This window comes from Pristiophorus japonicus, chromosome 3 (genome assembly GCF_044704955.1).
Source record: "Pristiophorus japonicus isolate sPriJap1 chromosome 3, sPriJap1.hap1, whole genome shotgun sequence".
In the NCBI taxonomy this organism is placed as follows: domain Eukaryota; kingdom Metazoa; phylum Chordata; class Chondrichthyes; family Pristiophoridae; genus Pristiophorus; species Pristiophorus japonicus.
The window spans coordinates 59,583,630-59,601,180 of NC_091979.1; the positions used below are offsets into that span (position 1 = coordinate 59,583,630).

General features: G+C 47.1%; 1 protein-coding gene across 1 annotated transcript in view; it reads left to right on the forward strand.

Moving 5' to 3' along the window:
• The window catches only part of LOC139253819 (low-density lipoprotein receptor-related protein 1-like), a 2,398,725-nt gene that overhangs the window by 1,241,554 nt on the left and 1,139,620 nt on the right, over positions 1 to 17,551 (forward strand). The window contains exon 21 of the mRNA XM_070873585.1: positions 15,227 to 15,394. Within this exon, the coding sequence (XP_070729686.1) occupies positions 15,227 to 15,394 (168 nt within the window). The remainder of the gene's footprint in view (positions 1 to 15,226; positions 15,395 to 17,551) is intronic.

Sequence of the window (17,551 nt, forward strand, 5' to 3'; positions counted from 1 at the left end):
TTGAATTCTCTCTTCCAAAAGGTTGTAGATGCTGCTTCAATTGAAATTTTCAAGACTGAGATCGACAGATTTTTGATTAGCTAAGGGTATAAAAGGATATGGATCAAAGGCAGGTAAATGGAGTTGAGATACAGATCAGCCCTGATCTAATTGAACGCAGAACAGGCAGTAGACGCTGAATAGCCTACTCCTGTTCCTATGTTCCTAGATGTGGAAGCTGCTTGAGCTTTATTGTATGTCAACTATAAAAGCAAGTAAGTATAGTTAATTTTACATAGAATCTTAGTTAGACCACACTTGAAGTACTGTTTGCATACTGTAATGTCCTTACACACTACTATAAATTCACACGAGGCACATTCTGCAGACAAGGTCACTCTGTGACCTGAATCTTTATTCACAGGACCAAGAAGTGATGACCCTGTGTGGGACCTCCCTTTATATACCAGGATGACCAGGTGAGGAGTGTCTCCCACAAGTTCACTCCTGTGGTCAAGGTGTGCATTTCTTAGGTGTATACAGTATGCAGTGTTGTTATGAAGGTTACAGTTACATGAAGGTTACATACATGACATCACCTCCACCCTCCCAATGTCTTATGGGGTCAAAGATTAAGTCTTTCAGGCGGTCGACGCTCTCTCGTGGAGCGCCTCAGTTGGGGCTCTGGTTGTTGAGCCTTGGCATGCGTCTCTGTCACCTGTTGTGATTCCAGCTTGTCCGGGCTGACCGCAGGGACTGTGTATGCTGCTGAATGTCCTTGTTGCTCGTTCACTGGCGGTGGTGTGGGCAACATCTCATGATTTTCCTCAGGTTCCTCAGTGTCCATGCTGAACCTTTTTTTGACTTGGTCCAGATGCTTGCGGCATATCTGTCCATTGTTAAGTCTGACCACTATGACCCTATTCCCCTCTTTTCCAATTACAGTAGCCTGAAGCCACTTGGGCTCCAAAGCGTGATTAAGAACAAATACAGGGTCATCAATTTCTATACATCTCCCCTTTGAGTTACGGTCATGGCACTCATTTTGGGACTGGCGCTTGCCCTCAACAATGTCTGACAGGACAGGATGAATGAGGGATAGCCGAGTTTTAATTGTACGTTTCATGAGTAGTTCCGCAGGCAGGACTCCCGTGAGCGAATGTGGTTGGGACCTATAGGCCAGCAGGACGCGCGATAGGCGGCATTGAAGGGAGGGTCCTTGAATCCGGAGCATGCCTTGTTTTATGATTTGGGCCGCACGTTCCGCCTGGCCATTGGAAGCCGGCTTGAAGTTGTCATCCTGACATGTTTGATGCCATTACCAGACATGAACTCCCGGAATTCATAGCTCGTGAAACACGGGCCATTGTCGCTAACCAGGATGTCCGGCAAGCCGTGGGTCGCAAAGACTGCACGCAGACTCTCCACAGTGGTGGATGTCATGCACGAATTCAATATGATGCACTCTATCCATTTCGAGTACGCATCAACAACAATGAGGAACATTTTTCCCATGAATGGGCCCGCGTAGTCTACGTGAATACATGACCATGGCCTGGTGGGCCAGGGCCACGGGCTGAGTGGGGCCTCCCTGGGGGCATTGCCCAGCTGGGCATATGTCGTGCACCTGCGAACACAGTATTCCAGGTCTGAGTCAATTACCGGCCACCATACATGTGACCGGGCAATGGCCTTCATTAGCACGATGCCTGGGTGCTCGCTGTGGAGTTCCCTGATGAATGCTTCCCTTCCTTTCTGGGGCATGACTACCCGGCTGCCCCATAGTAGGCAGTTGGCTTGGATGGAGAGCTCATCCATCCATCTGTGAAACGGTCTGACCTCCTCAGGGCATGCTCCGTGTGCGAGCGCCCAATCCCCAGTCAGGACACATTTCTTAATCAAGGATAGGAGGGGATCTCTGTTGGTCCAGATTTTGATCTGGCGGGCTGTGATGGTGGAGCCTGCGCTGTCAAAGGCTTCAACGGCCTTGACCATCTCAGCACTTTGCTCCGCTGTCCCCTCAGTGGTGGCCAGTGGAAGCCTGCTGAGCGCGTCAGCGCAATCTTTGGTGCCTGGCCGGTGCCATATGGTGTAGTCATACGCAGCCAGTGTGAGAGCCCATCGCTGTATGCGAGCTGATGCATTGGCATTGACAGCTTTGCTGTCTGACAACAGGGATGTTAACGGCTTGTGGTCCGTTTCTAACTCGAACCTTCTGCCAAAAACATACTGGTGCATCTTTTTCACCCCGTAGACACTTGCGAGTGCTTCCGATTCAACCATCCCATATCCCCGTTCTGCTTGGGAGAGCGACCTGGAGGCATAAGCCACAGGTTGGAGTTGGCCCTCATTATTACTCTGCTGTAACACGCACCCAACCCCATAGGATGATGCATCACATGTCAAAACCAATTTCTTACATGGGTTGTACAGAGTCAACAACTTATTAGAACAAAGCAGGTTCCGCGCCCGATTGAAAGCCGTTCTTGACAGTCCCCCCAAAACCAATCGCAACCCTTATGCAGGAGCACGTGTAGCGGCTCCAACAAAGTGCTTAAGTTCGGCAGAAAGTTGCCGAAATAGTTCAAGAGTCCCAGAAATGAAAGCAACTCCGACGTGTTGCCGGGCCTGGGCGCACGACGAATCGCCTCCGTTTTGGATTCGGTAGGCCGAATCCCATCTGCGGCAACCGTCCTGCCCAAAAACTCGACCTCTGGGGCCAAAAACACACACTTGGACTTCTTTAGTTATAGGCCTACCCGGTCCAGTCGGCGTAGCACCTCCTCCAGGTTGTGGAGGTGTTCCTCGGTGTCTCAACCCGTGATAAGGATGTTATCCTGAAATACGATTGTTCGAGGGATGGATTTGAGCAGGCTTTCCTTGTTCCTTTGAAAGATAGCATCCGCTGATCGAATGTCAAATGGACACCTGTTGTTGACAAACAGCCCCTTGTGCGTGGTGATGGTGGTCAGTAGCTTGGATTCTTCAGCCAGTTCCTGGGTCATGTAGGCTGAAGTGAACTTGGTGAACAGCTTGCCGGCTGCCAGCGTGGCACAAAGATCCTCCGCTCTCGGAAGCGGGTATTGGTCTTGTAGTGACACTCGGTTGATAGTGGCCTTGTAGTTGCCACAGATCCTGACCGAGCCATCCGTTTTTAGGACAGGGACGATGGGGCTTGCCCAGTCGCTGAATTCAATGGGCGAAATGATGCCCTCTCTTAGCAACCTGTCCAACTCACTCTCAATTTTCTCCCGCATCACATACGGCACAGCTCTGGTTTTGTGGTGCACTGGTCTGGCGTCCGAGGTGATACGTGTCACTACTTTGGTACCTTTGAAAGTCCCAACACCAGGTTGAAAGAGTGACTCAAATTTCTGTAGCACCTGTGAGCATGAACTTCGCTCCACAGATGAAATGGCGTGCACAACCCTCATTTCCAGTTCATCTCGGCTAGCCAGCTCCTCCCCAAAAGCACGGGACTATTTCCCGGGACAAACCGGGAGCAGCCAGTTCTCTGATCCATTATGTGTGACCACCAACATTGCACTGCCTAGCACTGGGATGGTCTCTTTGGTGTACGTCCGTAATTGCGTGTCAATGCGTTCTAGTTTTAATCTGCTAGCTCTGAATGGCCATAGTTTCTCAAATTGTTGGACACTCATAAGAGACTGGCTGGCCCCTGTGTCCAGTTCCATGCATACCAGGATGCCGTTTAATAGGACTTTCATCATCATAGGTGGCGTTTTGGTATATGAGCTGTGGATGTTTTCCACATGAACCCGCTGAACTTCAGCGTCCATTGCTTTGTCCCAAGCATGAACCTGCCTTGTAGATCCCTCTCCTGGTTCATCTGCCTCATAAATTAGCCTTGCTATGGGCTTCCTGCACATTCTGGCTAAATGTCCACTGAAGTTACAATTTCTACAGATAAATCGTTGCAACCTACAGGTTTTTGCAGTATGTCTGCCCCCGCACCTCCAGCATGAGCTGAGATCATTGTGAACAAAAGGGCTGTTACCAGGCATTCCTCTCTGATTGTCTCTTTGATTACTCTTGAGCACTCTGTTAATGGGTGTCAATGGCCCCATCCCGGGACGCATTGTCCACCGTGATGACGGAAATGTCCATTCAACCTACCATTGTCTCTGTTGAGGACCCACTCTAGAGTCTGTTGCTGCCTCGGTGGTGTTGAATTGCCCTTGCCTGCCTGCGGGATTCTGAGTCGCGTTTACAATGTTAACTCCCTGATCCATCGCCACGTTGGAAGCAGAGTTCCGTGCGTATATTATCTTGGTTTCCTCTTTCCCCGCCATGAAGGTCTGAGCCATTAACGCCGTCGCTTCCAAGGTCAAGTCCTTGGTCTCAATTAGCTTTCTGAAAATCCCGGTGTGACCAATGCCCTCAATAAAGAAATGCCTTAACCTCTCCCCCCTGCAGGCATCTGTGAACTTACAGAGGCTGGCCAAGCGCCGAAGGTCCGCAATGAAGTCCGGTATGCTCTGTCCTTCCCGATGTTGGTGTGTACAGAATCGATGTCGGGCCATGTGTATACTGTTGGTTTGAGGTGCTCACCGATCAGTTTGCTGAGCTCTTCAAAGGTTTTGTCCGCCAGCTTCTCGGGTGCGAGCAGGTCTTTCATCAGCGCGTACGTCTTAGGTCCACAGCTGGTCAGTAGATGTACTCTTTGCTTGTCAGCCGCTGCATCTCCCAGCCAGTCCTTCGTCACAATGCTCTGCTGGAGCCTCTCAACGGAATCTTCCCAGTCCTCACCAACACAGTACCGTTTCTCTGTGCTACCGGTGGCCATTCTCATGAGTCATTGATTCTCGTTTCTCGTCGCCAAATATAATGTCCTTACACACTACTATAAATTCACACAAGGCACATTCTGCAGACAAGATCACTCTGTGACCGAACCTTTATTCACAGGACCAAGAAGTGATGACCCTGCGTGGGACCTCCCTTTATATACCTGGATGACCAGGTAAGGAGTGTCTCCCACAAGTTCACCCCCTGTGGTTAAGGTGTGCATTTCTTAGGTGTATACAGTATGCAGTGTTGTTATGAAGGTTACAGTTACATGAAGGTTACATGCATGACACATACCACACCATACTACAAAAGATTTGCAAGGTTGTTCCCAGAACTGAAAGGATGCGACGATAAGGAAAGATTGAGTAGGCTGGGTTCTTTTCTTTCGAAAAGAGAAAGTTACGAGGAGACCTGCTAGTGATCTTTAAAATTATGAATGGGTTTGATAGGGCAAACATGGAGAAATGGTTTCCTCTTGTTGTTGAGTCCATAAAAAGATGCCATAAATTTGTCTTATTTGATTCTGAAATGAGTTTCCAACCACATATCCACGGCATAACTAAGACTGCCTATTTTCACCTCCGTAACATCGGCCGTCTCCACCCTTGCTTCAGCTCATCCGCTGCTGAAACCCTCACCCACGCCTTTGATATCTCTAGGACCCGAAATATGTCGACATACCGCCTACTAACGCCCGTGTACCACCCAAAAATGAAATTTTGGTCAAAAACACCTACCTACCACCGACATACTGCTTGGCAGAATATTCATCATTGACATAATGGTATGCACACCGTCCGCCATGCAGGACCTCCTGTATACCACCCAAAACATCGGATTTTCATCACATTCTGCCAACAAACCACTGGAGCTGCATACCGTCCTGGAAAACGTGGTTTTACAGGATGCTAAGTGGATGGGAATGAGTGGAGTGCATGGAGTCCCCATTTTCGAAATTGGAAACTGTCAGCTAACGCAGCACCTCTGTATTTCAGAGAAGAACATTGATTTTACGGTGCAATTTACAGTGGAAAAAGGTATTTGTATTGGTATTGAGTAACTTAAGATAGAAGGCATTTTAGTTATTTTTTTTCATTGGAAAATATTGCAGTGATTTAAAAAGAATGGGGCCTGTACTATCTCAGCCTGTATTTAATATGTCCTTACTATACAGTATGAATGCACACGAGGCCCATACTTGAGAAAAGATCACTCTGTGACCAGTTACCTTTATTACCAAGACCTCAAGAGACAGACGGTGGGAGGAGCTTCCCCTTTTAGACCAGAAAATCCAGCTTAGGAGTGTCTCCCACAAGTTCGCCCCCTGTGGTCAGTGTTCTCAAGGTTTACACCTTAGGTCAGCTTATACATGGGTTACAATGACAGTTGAATACATGACATCACTTCCCCCACAAAGTCTTATTAGGATCACAGGTTAAGTCTCTCAGGTGGTTTATGCTCCCTTGTAGAGCGCCTGAGTTGGGGCTCCGGTTGTTGGGCGCTGGCCCGAGCATCTGCTGTTTGCGGTGCCTCAGGCCTGTCCGGACTGCCCACAGTGACTGGGCTCTCCTCTACTTGGTTCCGGTGTTCGGTCACCTGTGGTAGAGTAAACTCTACATCGTGTTCTTCCTCTGCTTCTTCTAGGGGGTCGCTGAACCTCCTTTTAGTTTGATCCACGTGTTTGCGGCAGATTTGTCCATTGGTAAGTTTAACGACCAAAACCCAATCCCCTCTTTGGCAATCACAGTGCCTGCAAGCCATTTGGGCCCTGCAGCGTAATTAAGGACAAAAACAGGATCATTGACATCAATACATCGTGCCCTTGCATTCCTGTCATGGTAGTCACATTGTGACTGACACCTGCTCTCAACAATTTCTTTCATAGTAGGGTGCATAAGGGATTACCTGGTTTTGAGCGTCCTTTTCATTAGCAGCTCTGCGGGTGGAACCCCTGTGAACGAGTGTGGTCGGGATCTATTGGCCAACAAGAGGCGTGATAAGCGGCTTTGTAGGGAACCCCCTTGGATTCTGAGCATCCCCTATTTGATTATCTGCACTGCTAGTTCCACCTGGCCATTTGAGGCCGGCTTGAACGGTGCCGTTCTGACATGGTTGATTCCATTGCCTGCCATGAAGTCCTGGAATTCAGTGTTTGTGCAGCACGTGCCATTGTCGCTGACCAAGACATCCGGTAGACCATGGGCGGCGAACATTGCCCGTAGACTTTCTACCGTGGCAGAGGATGTGCTTGAATTTAAAATGGCACACTCAATCCATTTGGAGTAGGCACCTACTACAACCAAAAACATTCTTCCCATGAAAGGACCTGCGTAGTCCACATGGGTGCGTGACCATGGCTTGGCGGGCCAGGGGCTAAGGGGGGCTTCCCTGGGTGCGTTGTCCAGCTGAGCACATGTGTTGCACCTGCGAACACAAAGTTCCAGGTCTACATCTATCCCTGGCCACCAAACGTGTGACCTGGCAATTGCCTTCATCATGACAATGCACAGGTGCTCATTGTGAAGTTCTCTGATAAACATCTCTCTGCCCTTCTGGGGAATGACTACTCGGTTTCCCCACAGTATGCAATCGGCCTGAATCGAGAGTTCATCCTTGCGCCTATGAAACGGTTTAATCTCCTCAGGGCATGCCCCATACGTGGCTGCCCAGTCCCCATTCAGGACACATTTCTTAAATAAAGACAATAGCGGGTCTTTATTTGTCCAGACTTTAATCTGACGGGCTGTCACAGGTGAGCCTTCACTTTCAAAAGCTTCAACAGCCAAGACCATCTCAGCATCATGCTCAGCTGCCCCCTCGGTGGTGGCTAGTGGTAGCCTGCTGAGTGCATTGGCACAGATTTCTGAGTGCCCGGTCTGTGCCGAATTGTGTAGTCATAGGCGGCTAACGTAAGTGGCCACCTCTGTATGCTGGCCGATGCTTTCGCATTTATGGCCTTGTTGTCAGCCAAAAGGGACATTTAGGGTTTGTGATCTGTCTCCAGCTCAAATTTCCTGCCAAACAGGAACTGGTGCATTTTTTTTACTGCATATACACATGCTAGCACTTCCTTTTCCATCCCATAGCCCTTTCTGCCCGGGACAGACTTCTGGAGGCATAAGCTACCGGCTGTAACTGACCATTGGCATTCACATGCTGCAACACACACCCGACCCCATAGAACGACGTATCACACGTTAAAACTAGTTTCTTACACGGGTCATATAACGTTAACAGTTTATTGAAGCATAACAAATTGCGTGCTCTATCAAAAGCCCTTTCCTGGCTGTGCCCCCAGACCCAATCGTGACCTTTGTGTCGGAGCACATGTAACGGCTCTATTAGCGTGCTCAATTTGGGAAGAAAGATGCCAAAATAGTTCAGGAGCCCCAGGAACGAACGCAGCTCCGTCATGTTACAGAATCTGGGTGCTCTCTGGATCGCTTCCGTTTTGGATGCAGTCGGTCTTATCCTGTCTGCTGCTACCCTCCTCCCCAGGAATTCTACCTCTGGAGCTAAGAAGATGCAGTTCGCCTTTTTCAGTTGCAGCCCTACCCGGTCCAGTCTGCGTAGCACCTCCTCCAGGTTGTGGAGGTGTTCTTCAGTATCGCGACCCGTGATGAGGATGTCGTCTTGAAAAACCATCTTCCTTGGAATCGACTTGAGGAGGCTTTCCATATTTCGCTGAAAGATCGCAGCGGCCGAACGAATCCTGAAAGGACATCTGTTATACTCAAACAACCCCTTGTGTGTCATGATGGTGGTCAGCTTCTTCGACTCACTCGCCAACTCCTAGGTCATGTAAGCTGAGGTCACTTCCAATTTTGAAAAAAGTTTGCCATTGGATAGCGTCGCAAAGAGATCGTCCACTCTTGGTAGCGGGTACTGGTCTTGGAGTGACACCCGATTAATGGTGGCCTTGTAATCGCCACATATCCTGACCGACCCATCCGCCTTGAGCACCGACACAATCAGGCTCGCCCAGTCACTGAATTCGACTGGCGAGATGATGCCTACCCTCAGCAGGCGGTCCAATTTGCATTCTATCTTCTCCCGCATCACGTACGGCACCGCTCTGGCCTTGTGCTGTACTGACCTGGCGTCTGGATTTATGTGAATCACTACCTTGGTCCTCATTAAAGTGCCGATTTCGATTTGAAATAATGAGTCAAATTTATCCAGGACCTGTGAGCATGATACTCGCTCCACAGAAGAAATTGCAGTGACATCACCTCATTTCCAGTTCATGACAGCAAGCCAACTCCTCCCCAATAGTGCGGGATCATTCCCCGGGACAATCCAGAGTAGCAACTTGTTCTTTGTGGGTCACGACGACCGTGGCATTGCCTCGCACCGGAATAATCTCCTTTGTATATGTCCGTAGCAGTGCTTCAATCGGCAATAATTTTGGCCTCCTGGCCTTGGAACCCACAACATTTCGAACTATTTAATATTCATCAGGGAGTGGCTGGCCCCTGTGTCTAGCTCCATTAATACTGGGATGCCATTGAGGAGCACTTTCACCATTATTGGTGGCGTCCTGGTATATGAACTGTGTATGTGCTCCACCTGGCTGCAGGCTTCCTGCACATATGCGTCATTGCAGTTTCTGCAGGTATATTGCTGATACCTGCAAGCTCTGGCTGTGTGTTTGCCTCCACATCTCCAGTTGTTTGAAACAAAAGGTCCATTACCAGTTGATCGTCTCTGACTGTCTCTGTAACTGTCCTTAAGCGCACCATTAACAGGTGTTGATGGCCCCATTACTGGCCGCATTGTCCATTGCGATGGCATGAATCGCCGTTCAGCTAGCCATTGTCTCTGTTGAATTCCCCCTTTGGGTTTGACTGCATGCTGGGGCATGTCCGATTGCCCTTGTCTGCCTAGCGAACTGTGTGCCTCGTTAACAATGTTGACTCCCTGGTTGTTTGCCGCATTTGAGCCAAGATTTTTGCCATAAATCATTCTGGTCTCTTCCTCCCCTGAGATAATTGTCTGGGCTATCATAGCCGCCGCTTCCAAGGTCAAATCTTTCCTGAAAATCAGTTTCATGAAAACCCCAACGTGACCGATGCCCTCAACAAAAAAGTCTCGCAGCATCTCCGCTCTGCATGCATCTGGGAACTTACATAGGCTCGCCAGTCGCCTGAGATCTGCCATGAAGTCTGGAACGCTTTGCCCTTCTCGCCGCCGGTGTGTGTAAAACCGGTGTCTCACCATGTGTATGCTGCTCGCCGGTTTAAGGTGTTCCCCAATCAACTTACTGAGCTCTTCAAACATTTTGTCTGCCGGCTTCTCTGGCGCTAGAAAGTCCTTCATCATGGAGTACGTTCTGGATCCACAAACCGTCAGGGGATGAGCCCTGCATTTGTCTGCCAAATCCTGTCCCAACCATTCCTTAGTGACAAAACTTTGCTGTAGTCTCTCAATAAAGTCATCCCAATCATCACCAACACAGTACCTCTCTTCTGTGCTGCTAGTGGCCATGCTCGTGTGGTTTAAATCCCAGTTTCTCGTTGCCAATAATATGTCCTTACTATACAGTATAAATACACACAAGGCCCATTCTTGAGAAAAGATCACTCTGTGACCAGTTACCTTTATTACCAAGAACTCAAGAGACAGACGGTGGGAGGAGCTTCCCCTTTTATACTGGAAAGTCCAGGTTAGGAGTGTCTCCCACAAGTTCGCCCCCTGTGGTCAGTGTTCTCAAGGTATAAAACTTAGGTCAGCTTTTCCATGGGTTACAATGACAGTTGAATACATGACAGTATTGCTGACTACCTGTCTAATGCAGGATCCAGATGTAAGACAGTTCATAAATGAACGCTTTGCTTGAATGTGGAGATCTGTGTTTTAGGACCCTGACTACTGTTACCCAAAAAGTTTGACACTGTACAAGAGAGTGCTTAAATTCAATTCAAATGTTTATGTAAAAATTTGAAAAATATACAACAATTTTAAAATTTTGTAAAACTTATAACTATAAAACAACTGTAACAACTTTAACAACAACTTTAACAAAACGTTTACAACTTTAATAAAATTTTACATATAAAACTTCAATTATTCAATGAACAAGTACAACAAAAGACCTTTACTGTCCTCAACCACGACCTCATCACCCTTGGGACTAATCCCCCCTTTCTTACTCCCGCCCTTTCTTTTCCTATTGCCCCTGAACCCAGACCTCCCCGTGGTGGTACCAAGCCGGCGTGCAACACCGCACCCCGAGTGCTATTGCTGTCGTTGTTGGTCAGACATTGCAGGCACAATAAATGGGGCCTCAGGAGAAGCTCATGATGTGGAAGGCACGGCTTCAGAGCTGGAAGATGATGTCCCCACCCTCAGATGCTGTCGACCTGACTACTCTGGCATGAGGGGGTTCAGCGCCATGGCCCGATCCCATCAATTGTCGCATGGCTTCGACGGCGTCGGCGGTCCACTCCATCGCGGTGATCATACGCGACATTTCCTCCAACTGTCGCTCTGACAGAGCCGTGATGTTTGCGGTTTGTGGCTATCATAGTCATGGCCTTGAGCAGCTCTTGACCTATGTCGATGCTGGCCTGTGACAGACGCACCATGTCCTGATAAATGCCTACAGCAACCAACCTATTCTGGACCAACCTCCGTCGCTGCGGCAAAGGCACTGCAACACTGGGGGTGCCTTGCTGCGCATCACTTGGTCCCACATAATCAGAAGAGCCATGGAGGAATTCCCTGAATATAGACTCCATGGTGGAGGATGTTCCAGCTAGCCCGCATGGAGCTGGTGTATCCTCCTCAATCTCCACCCCCAGCTCCACCTCCATTGGCTGCCGGATCAGCGGCTCGTCCTCTTCCTCTTTATCTTCCTCATCTCTGCCAGGGGTGAAGTCGGGAGAGGGCTGGATGATGTCAGAGGTGGAGGCAGTGGTTTGGTCTCTCTGTCATCTGGTCTCTCTGTATCGGTGTGGTCTGAATCATCTGAGTCTGTAAGTACAAAACAACATTTAAAAATGCTTGACACTAGGGGAGGGGTCAGTGTTACATGAGTATATATTACAGTGACTTATTACAGTCTTACTTAAATGTCCCCCACTGCTGCAGTACTGCATTGCATATCACAGACAGACAATACATATATGCATTGCGTTACATGCCCCCAACATTGCAGTACATCACACGAGGCCAACATTACAGTGCAATAAACTTACATTACATTCTATCAGGCCAATATTACAGTTACAGTTACATTACATGACATGAGACGACTGCAACACAGACCGGGGATTGTATTCAACTGACCATCCTGTGTGAGTGGGCCAGCTCCAATGCTGGTGGTGGCATGGTTGCTATCCCCAACCAGGGAGTGGGCACAGATCTCGATTTCAGTCAGAGGCTCTTGGGTTGTGGGTCCTCCCCCCGTACGCAGCTGATCGGCTGCTATTGCAGATGTCGTCTTCTGCAGAAAGTAAAGTAAATGAAAGTAAAACTCTTAAATTCATTTAACATTGCATACACACAGACACACACACAGATACACACACACACACATAAAAAGTACTCCGTTGATCCTCTTGCCTTTGCTTGAAAGCACAAATACATCGCCGTAACCTTAAGATAAATAACATCATCCGTGTGACACTGAACCTACATTTACATGGCACATGGCATATGAGGGGGTGCATAAATAAAATCATTACGTTACTCGTGCAACCCTCACCAGGTTGTTCCACCTCTTACGGCACCTTTCCCCAGTGCTTACCATTGTATTGTTGAGGACACAGCCTCCCCGATCTCGTCCCATATCCTGTTGTATTCCTTTGTGGGGGAGCTTTCCACAACCACCCTTTGTGAGCTCGGAGTATCTCTCTGTGAGATCTCGAAGGGCAGGTAACTCCGGCTCGTCGCAGGCGGGCATCCTCAACCTCCCGTCCTTTTCAATGGTCTCACGCTTGGATTTTTTTTTACAATTCCATAATATTTCTCTTGTTATGATTTTTGCTTTATATAATATGTCTTATTCTTCAAACTGTAGAATTATTAGTTGTTATGAATATTTTTTCTCTGCAAATGTGTTTTTAAAGTAACTGCCAGTCGACTAGCTTGCTGCTCCTTCTCACTCTCTCTCCCTCCTCTACAACTCACTATGCATGCGCAGGTGACCCCTGACCCCCAAATCGCAGCTAAAACGCTTCTGTAAAAAAACACGAGGAAAAAAAAAATCGCACATGTGCAGTTCAGTGCCCCACCATCCATTGAAGAGAAAGTCGATCTGGTCAACTATTAGGCTACATACCACCCGCTGCAGACCGCTGACATGCTGCCGACATAGCGCCAAAGAAAATAGACCAATTTTGTCCTCTTTGGTCTCTGTGGTATGCCGGTGGCTTGAAATGACGCACCACTGGTGTACCGCCGAGAAATGGGCGGACCTTATGCATTGACCAATTTCGGGTCCCAAGACTTGACAATTCAAACGCATTCCTGACTGGCCTCCCTCATTCTACCCTACGTAAACTTGAAGTCATCCAAAACTTGGCTGCCTGTGTCCTAACTCGCACCAAGTCCCGCTCAACCATCACCCCTCTGCTCACTGACCTACATTCGTTCCCGGTTAAGCAACTCCTCAATTTCAGAACTCTCATCCTTGTTTTAAAATCCCTCCATGGCCTCACCCCATCCCTGTCTCTGTAATCTCCTCCAGCCCCACAACCCCCTGAGATGTCTACGTTCCTCTAATTCTGCACTTTTGAACATTCTTGATTATAATCGCTCAACCATTGGTGGCCGTGCCTTCTGTTGCCTAGGCCCGAAGCTCTGGAATTCCCTGCATAAACCTTTCTGCCTCTCTACCTCTCTTTCCTCCTTTAAGTCTTTGACGAAGCTTTTGGTCATCTGCCCTAATTTCTACTTATGCGACTCGATGTCAAATTTTTTGTCTTATAATACTCCTGTGAAGTGCCTTGGGATGTTTTACTATGTTAAGGGCGTATATAAATACAAGTTGTTGTTGTGAGTCCATAAGAAGGTGGCATAAATATAAGATAGCAACTAACAGACCAAATAAATAATTTAGGAGAAATTTGTTCAATGGAAAGAGAAAAAAATGTGAAACTTGCTGCCACATTGAGTGGTTGAAGCAGATAGCATTTTGATGTATACAGGGAGACGGGAATAGAGGAGGAGGCTCATTTGGAGTTTCAAGTACATCAGTTGACCTGATATTGTGCTGTTGATTCTACATAATTCAGTCAGAGCATTTTAGAAATTTTATTTAAAAACTCTTGAAAAAAAAAATCTATAATTGAAGTTAAAAACATTTTAAGTGTCATTATCACAGACATAGAATCATACAGCACAGAAGGAGACCATTCAGCCATCATGCCTGTGCTAGCTCTTTGAAAGATCTATCCAATTAGTCCCACTTCTCTGTCAATTCATATCTCGACGTTTGGTCTGGAACTCTGTACTCATGTCACCCATGGCTTTCATGTACCTCTTCTATTCTAAACTCCTATAGCTATTCAGCTTCATCGAAGTGTCTATCTTTTCATAAACAGAGAGCAATAGCTAACATCAAGTGAGGTTTTATAACCTTCTCTGGCCTTGTCTGTCTATCAATATCAGCCAAAACTCTCATTTTTGCAGTCTATAACAACCACCCACTCTGTCTTCCCTCTGGTCTTTTTGGATTTCTCCCTTGCCTTCACAAAGATGTAATAGAAATATAACAAATAAAAGGAATATATTTCAAGTTGGTAATCTGATTGCAGTATTCAATGATTTATGAAGCAATTCTATCCTGGTACAGTCTGACTGTCCATATGTTTCTTGTTGATGCAAAAAATTACTGACGATTTCAAAATGAAACGACATTTACTGAAAGATGCATGGTTCCCTTAGGTTCTGCTTGGAATTATTATCAACTCTTCTGATGATTTACACCACCAAGGATGGTACTGAAACATAGCCCAGATGGTCATACGTTTGAACCCTCGTCTGCGCTAAGTTAGCTGATCATACCCTGGGCATCCGTTGCAATGCTAGCAATGTTCTGCACTCCTGCATTAGGGAATTACTGCTAATAAATATGTATGTGTATAAATATCAGGTGAGGACAGGATCAGGGTAGGCTGTGATGTCCTCCAACATCAAATGGTCTGCTGACACTCTGTCCAGGGACACATATGAAAAATAACCAGTTGGACAAAGGTACTGGAGGGCTGCTGGCACCTGCGGAACCAGTGCCTCAGCAAAGATCAGTCTCTTCAGGAAAGAACAGGAGAATTTTTAAAAAAACTTCTCGTGAACCTGTATGACGCCCATAACAGCTGTTCTTCATGGAATTCAGTGTTGATACTCGTTAGGCAGTTTTTTTTAACCATCTGTGGCCATTGATTGAAGGTGTTGTGATTTTGTATTATTAATAGTGTTGTATTTGTTACAGATGACGACTGTGGGGATGGCAGTGATGAGGTGGGCTGCTCTCCTTCCTGCTCCAACACTCAGTTCAAATGTAACAATGGCCGGTGTGTTCCTGAGCATTGGATCTGTGATGGAGACAATGACTGTGGTGACTTTAGCGATGAAACCCATGCTAACTGTACAGCACCAGGTTTGTGCTCTAAATGACTTACTGTACATTTTCAAAAACTGTAATATCTTGGGAAAATCTGAAATATGCAAAAATATTCACTGTGATCCAAATGCTGTCATGTTCTTCCTTCTCCCAAATTGCTGTACTACTTTTCATTTGTGGTGCACGAGCGTACACAAGAACAGAAGAACACAAGTAATAGGAGCAGGAGTAGGTCACCTGACCCCTCGAGCCTGCTCCGCCATTTAATAAGATCATGGCTGATCTGATCATGGACTCAGCTCCACTTCCCTGCCTGCTCCCCACAACCCTTTATTCCCTTATCACTCACAAATCTGTCTATCTCTGCCTTAAATATATTCAGACCCAGCCTCCACAGCTCTCTGGGGTAGTGAATTCCACAGATTTAAAACTCTCTGAGAGAAGAAATTCCTCCTCATCTCAGTTTTGAATGGGCGGCTCCTTATTCTGAGACTATGTCCCCTAGTTTTAGTTTCCCCATGAGTGGAAATATACTCTCTGCATCCATCTTGTCCAGTCCTCGGATAAGTGCCCGCCATTGAAAGGCCACATTAGAGCAGCGAGGAGGCCCCGACCTGCATGAGAACACGAGTGGCAGGTCGGGGCCATAAAAGGAGCGGAGGTGCGGCCCCTGGGAGCAATGTGAAGGCATAAGACTTCAGGGAGCAGCGCGAGTTGCGACGGCAGCGAAGAGTGACGTCATCAAGGTCCAGATCGGTGATTGGAGCATGGGCAGATACAGCAGGAGCGGCGAGAGACTGTGGAGGGATGTGTGATCGGGCCCCAGGGAAGGCGTGAGTTTGGGGCCAGGGGCCCAGGGGCAGCATGGGCCAGCCCACACTGCAATATGTGTGCGCACTAGGTCCGTGCAGCAGAGCTGGTCTTCAGTCGTCTTGGGTAACCCTTGCCACTGGACCAAGACCGAGCTCTGTCTAACCTGTGTGGTGGCTGGTGTGCAACGGCTACCTCACGTTAAAAAAAATCCATGGGCATTTTCCACCCTTGAGGAGGTAATTCGGGTCCTTCATTCGAAACACCTGTGAACTCATCCTTTTTTGGCGTAGAAGCGAGTCATCCTTGTTTCGAGGGACCGTCTATGATGATGATATCTTACATGTTTCGATAAGATCACCTCTCATTCTTCTAAACTTCAATGAGTATAGACCTAACCTACTCAATCTGTCTTCATAAGTCAACCCCCTCTTCTCTGGAATCAACCTAGCGAACCTTCTTTGAACAGCCTCTGTACAGAGGATAGAAGCAGTGTTGACAAGAAATACACCACAAATAGAATTTTAGCAAAACCTAAGTGACGAACCAATCTGCAAGATATTCAGCGGAGGATCAAAGGATTTGCGTCACATATATATTTTTAAAAACATTGCTCAGTTCACTGCAGAAATGTATGCAAATATATAATCCTGTAGCGCCAGTGTTGGCATTGACATACAAGAAGTTGTCAAAGTTAAATATAGAATCAGCTCCTACTTTCAGCTAGTTACTAAGCTTGAGAGGGGACAAGATCCAAGTCTATAAATTGCCCAAGAGCGTAGATGATGTAGGTTGAAGCTGCCTATTTAACTTCAAATGTGATTGCAAAATTGGAGTGTATATAAATTTCAAGTAGGAGTAGAGACTGAAAGACCTTTTAGACCACACAAACTGCTAAAGAAAGAAAGACTTGGATGATCACTGGACGCCTCAAAGCGCTTTACAGCAAATGGAGTACTTTTGGAGAGTAGTCACTGTTAGAATGCAGGAAACGTGGCAGCCAATTTACACACAAGTAAGCTCCCACAAATAGCAATGATAATCTGTTTTTGTTATGTTGATTGAGGGATAAATATTGACCAGGACACAGGCGATAATTCCCCTGTTCGTCTTCAAAATAGTGTCATGGGATCTTTTACATCCACCTGAGAGAGCAGACGGAACCTTGGTTTAACATCTCATCCGATAAGTATGCAGAATGAAGTCTTATTGAAAGCAATTATTGATATCTTCTTCCACATTGGATTAAATTCAGGATAGTAGACTGTATTTGTTCCATTAGAAAGAATTGGCTTCATGGTCCAAATGTCCTTTTTCACCCTATACTTGTGTTCACATGTTGAACACCATTATATTTGAAGATATCTAAAGATGTGAATCCCA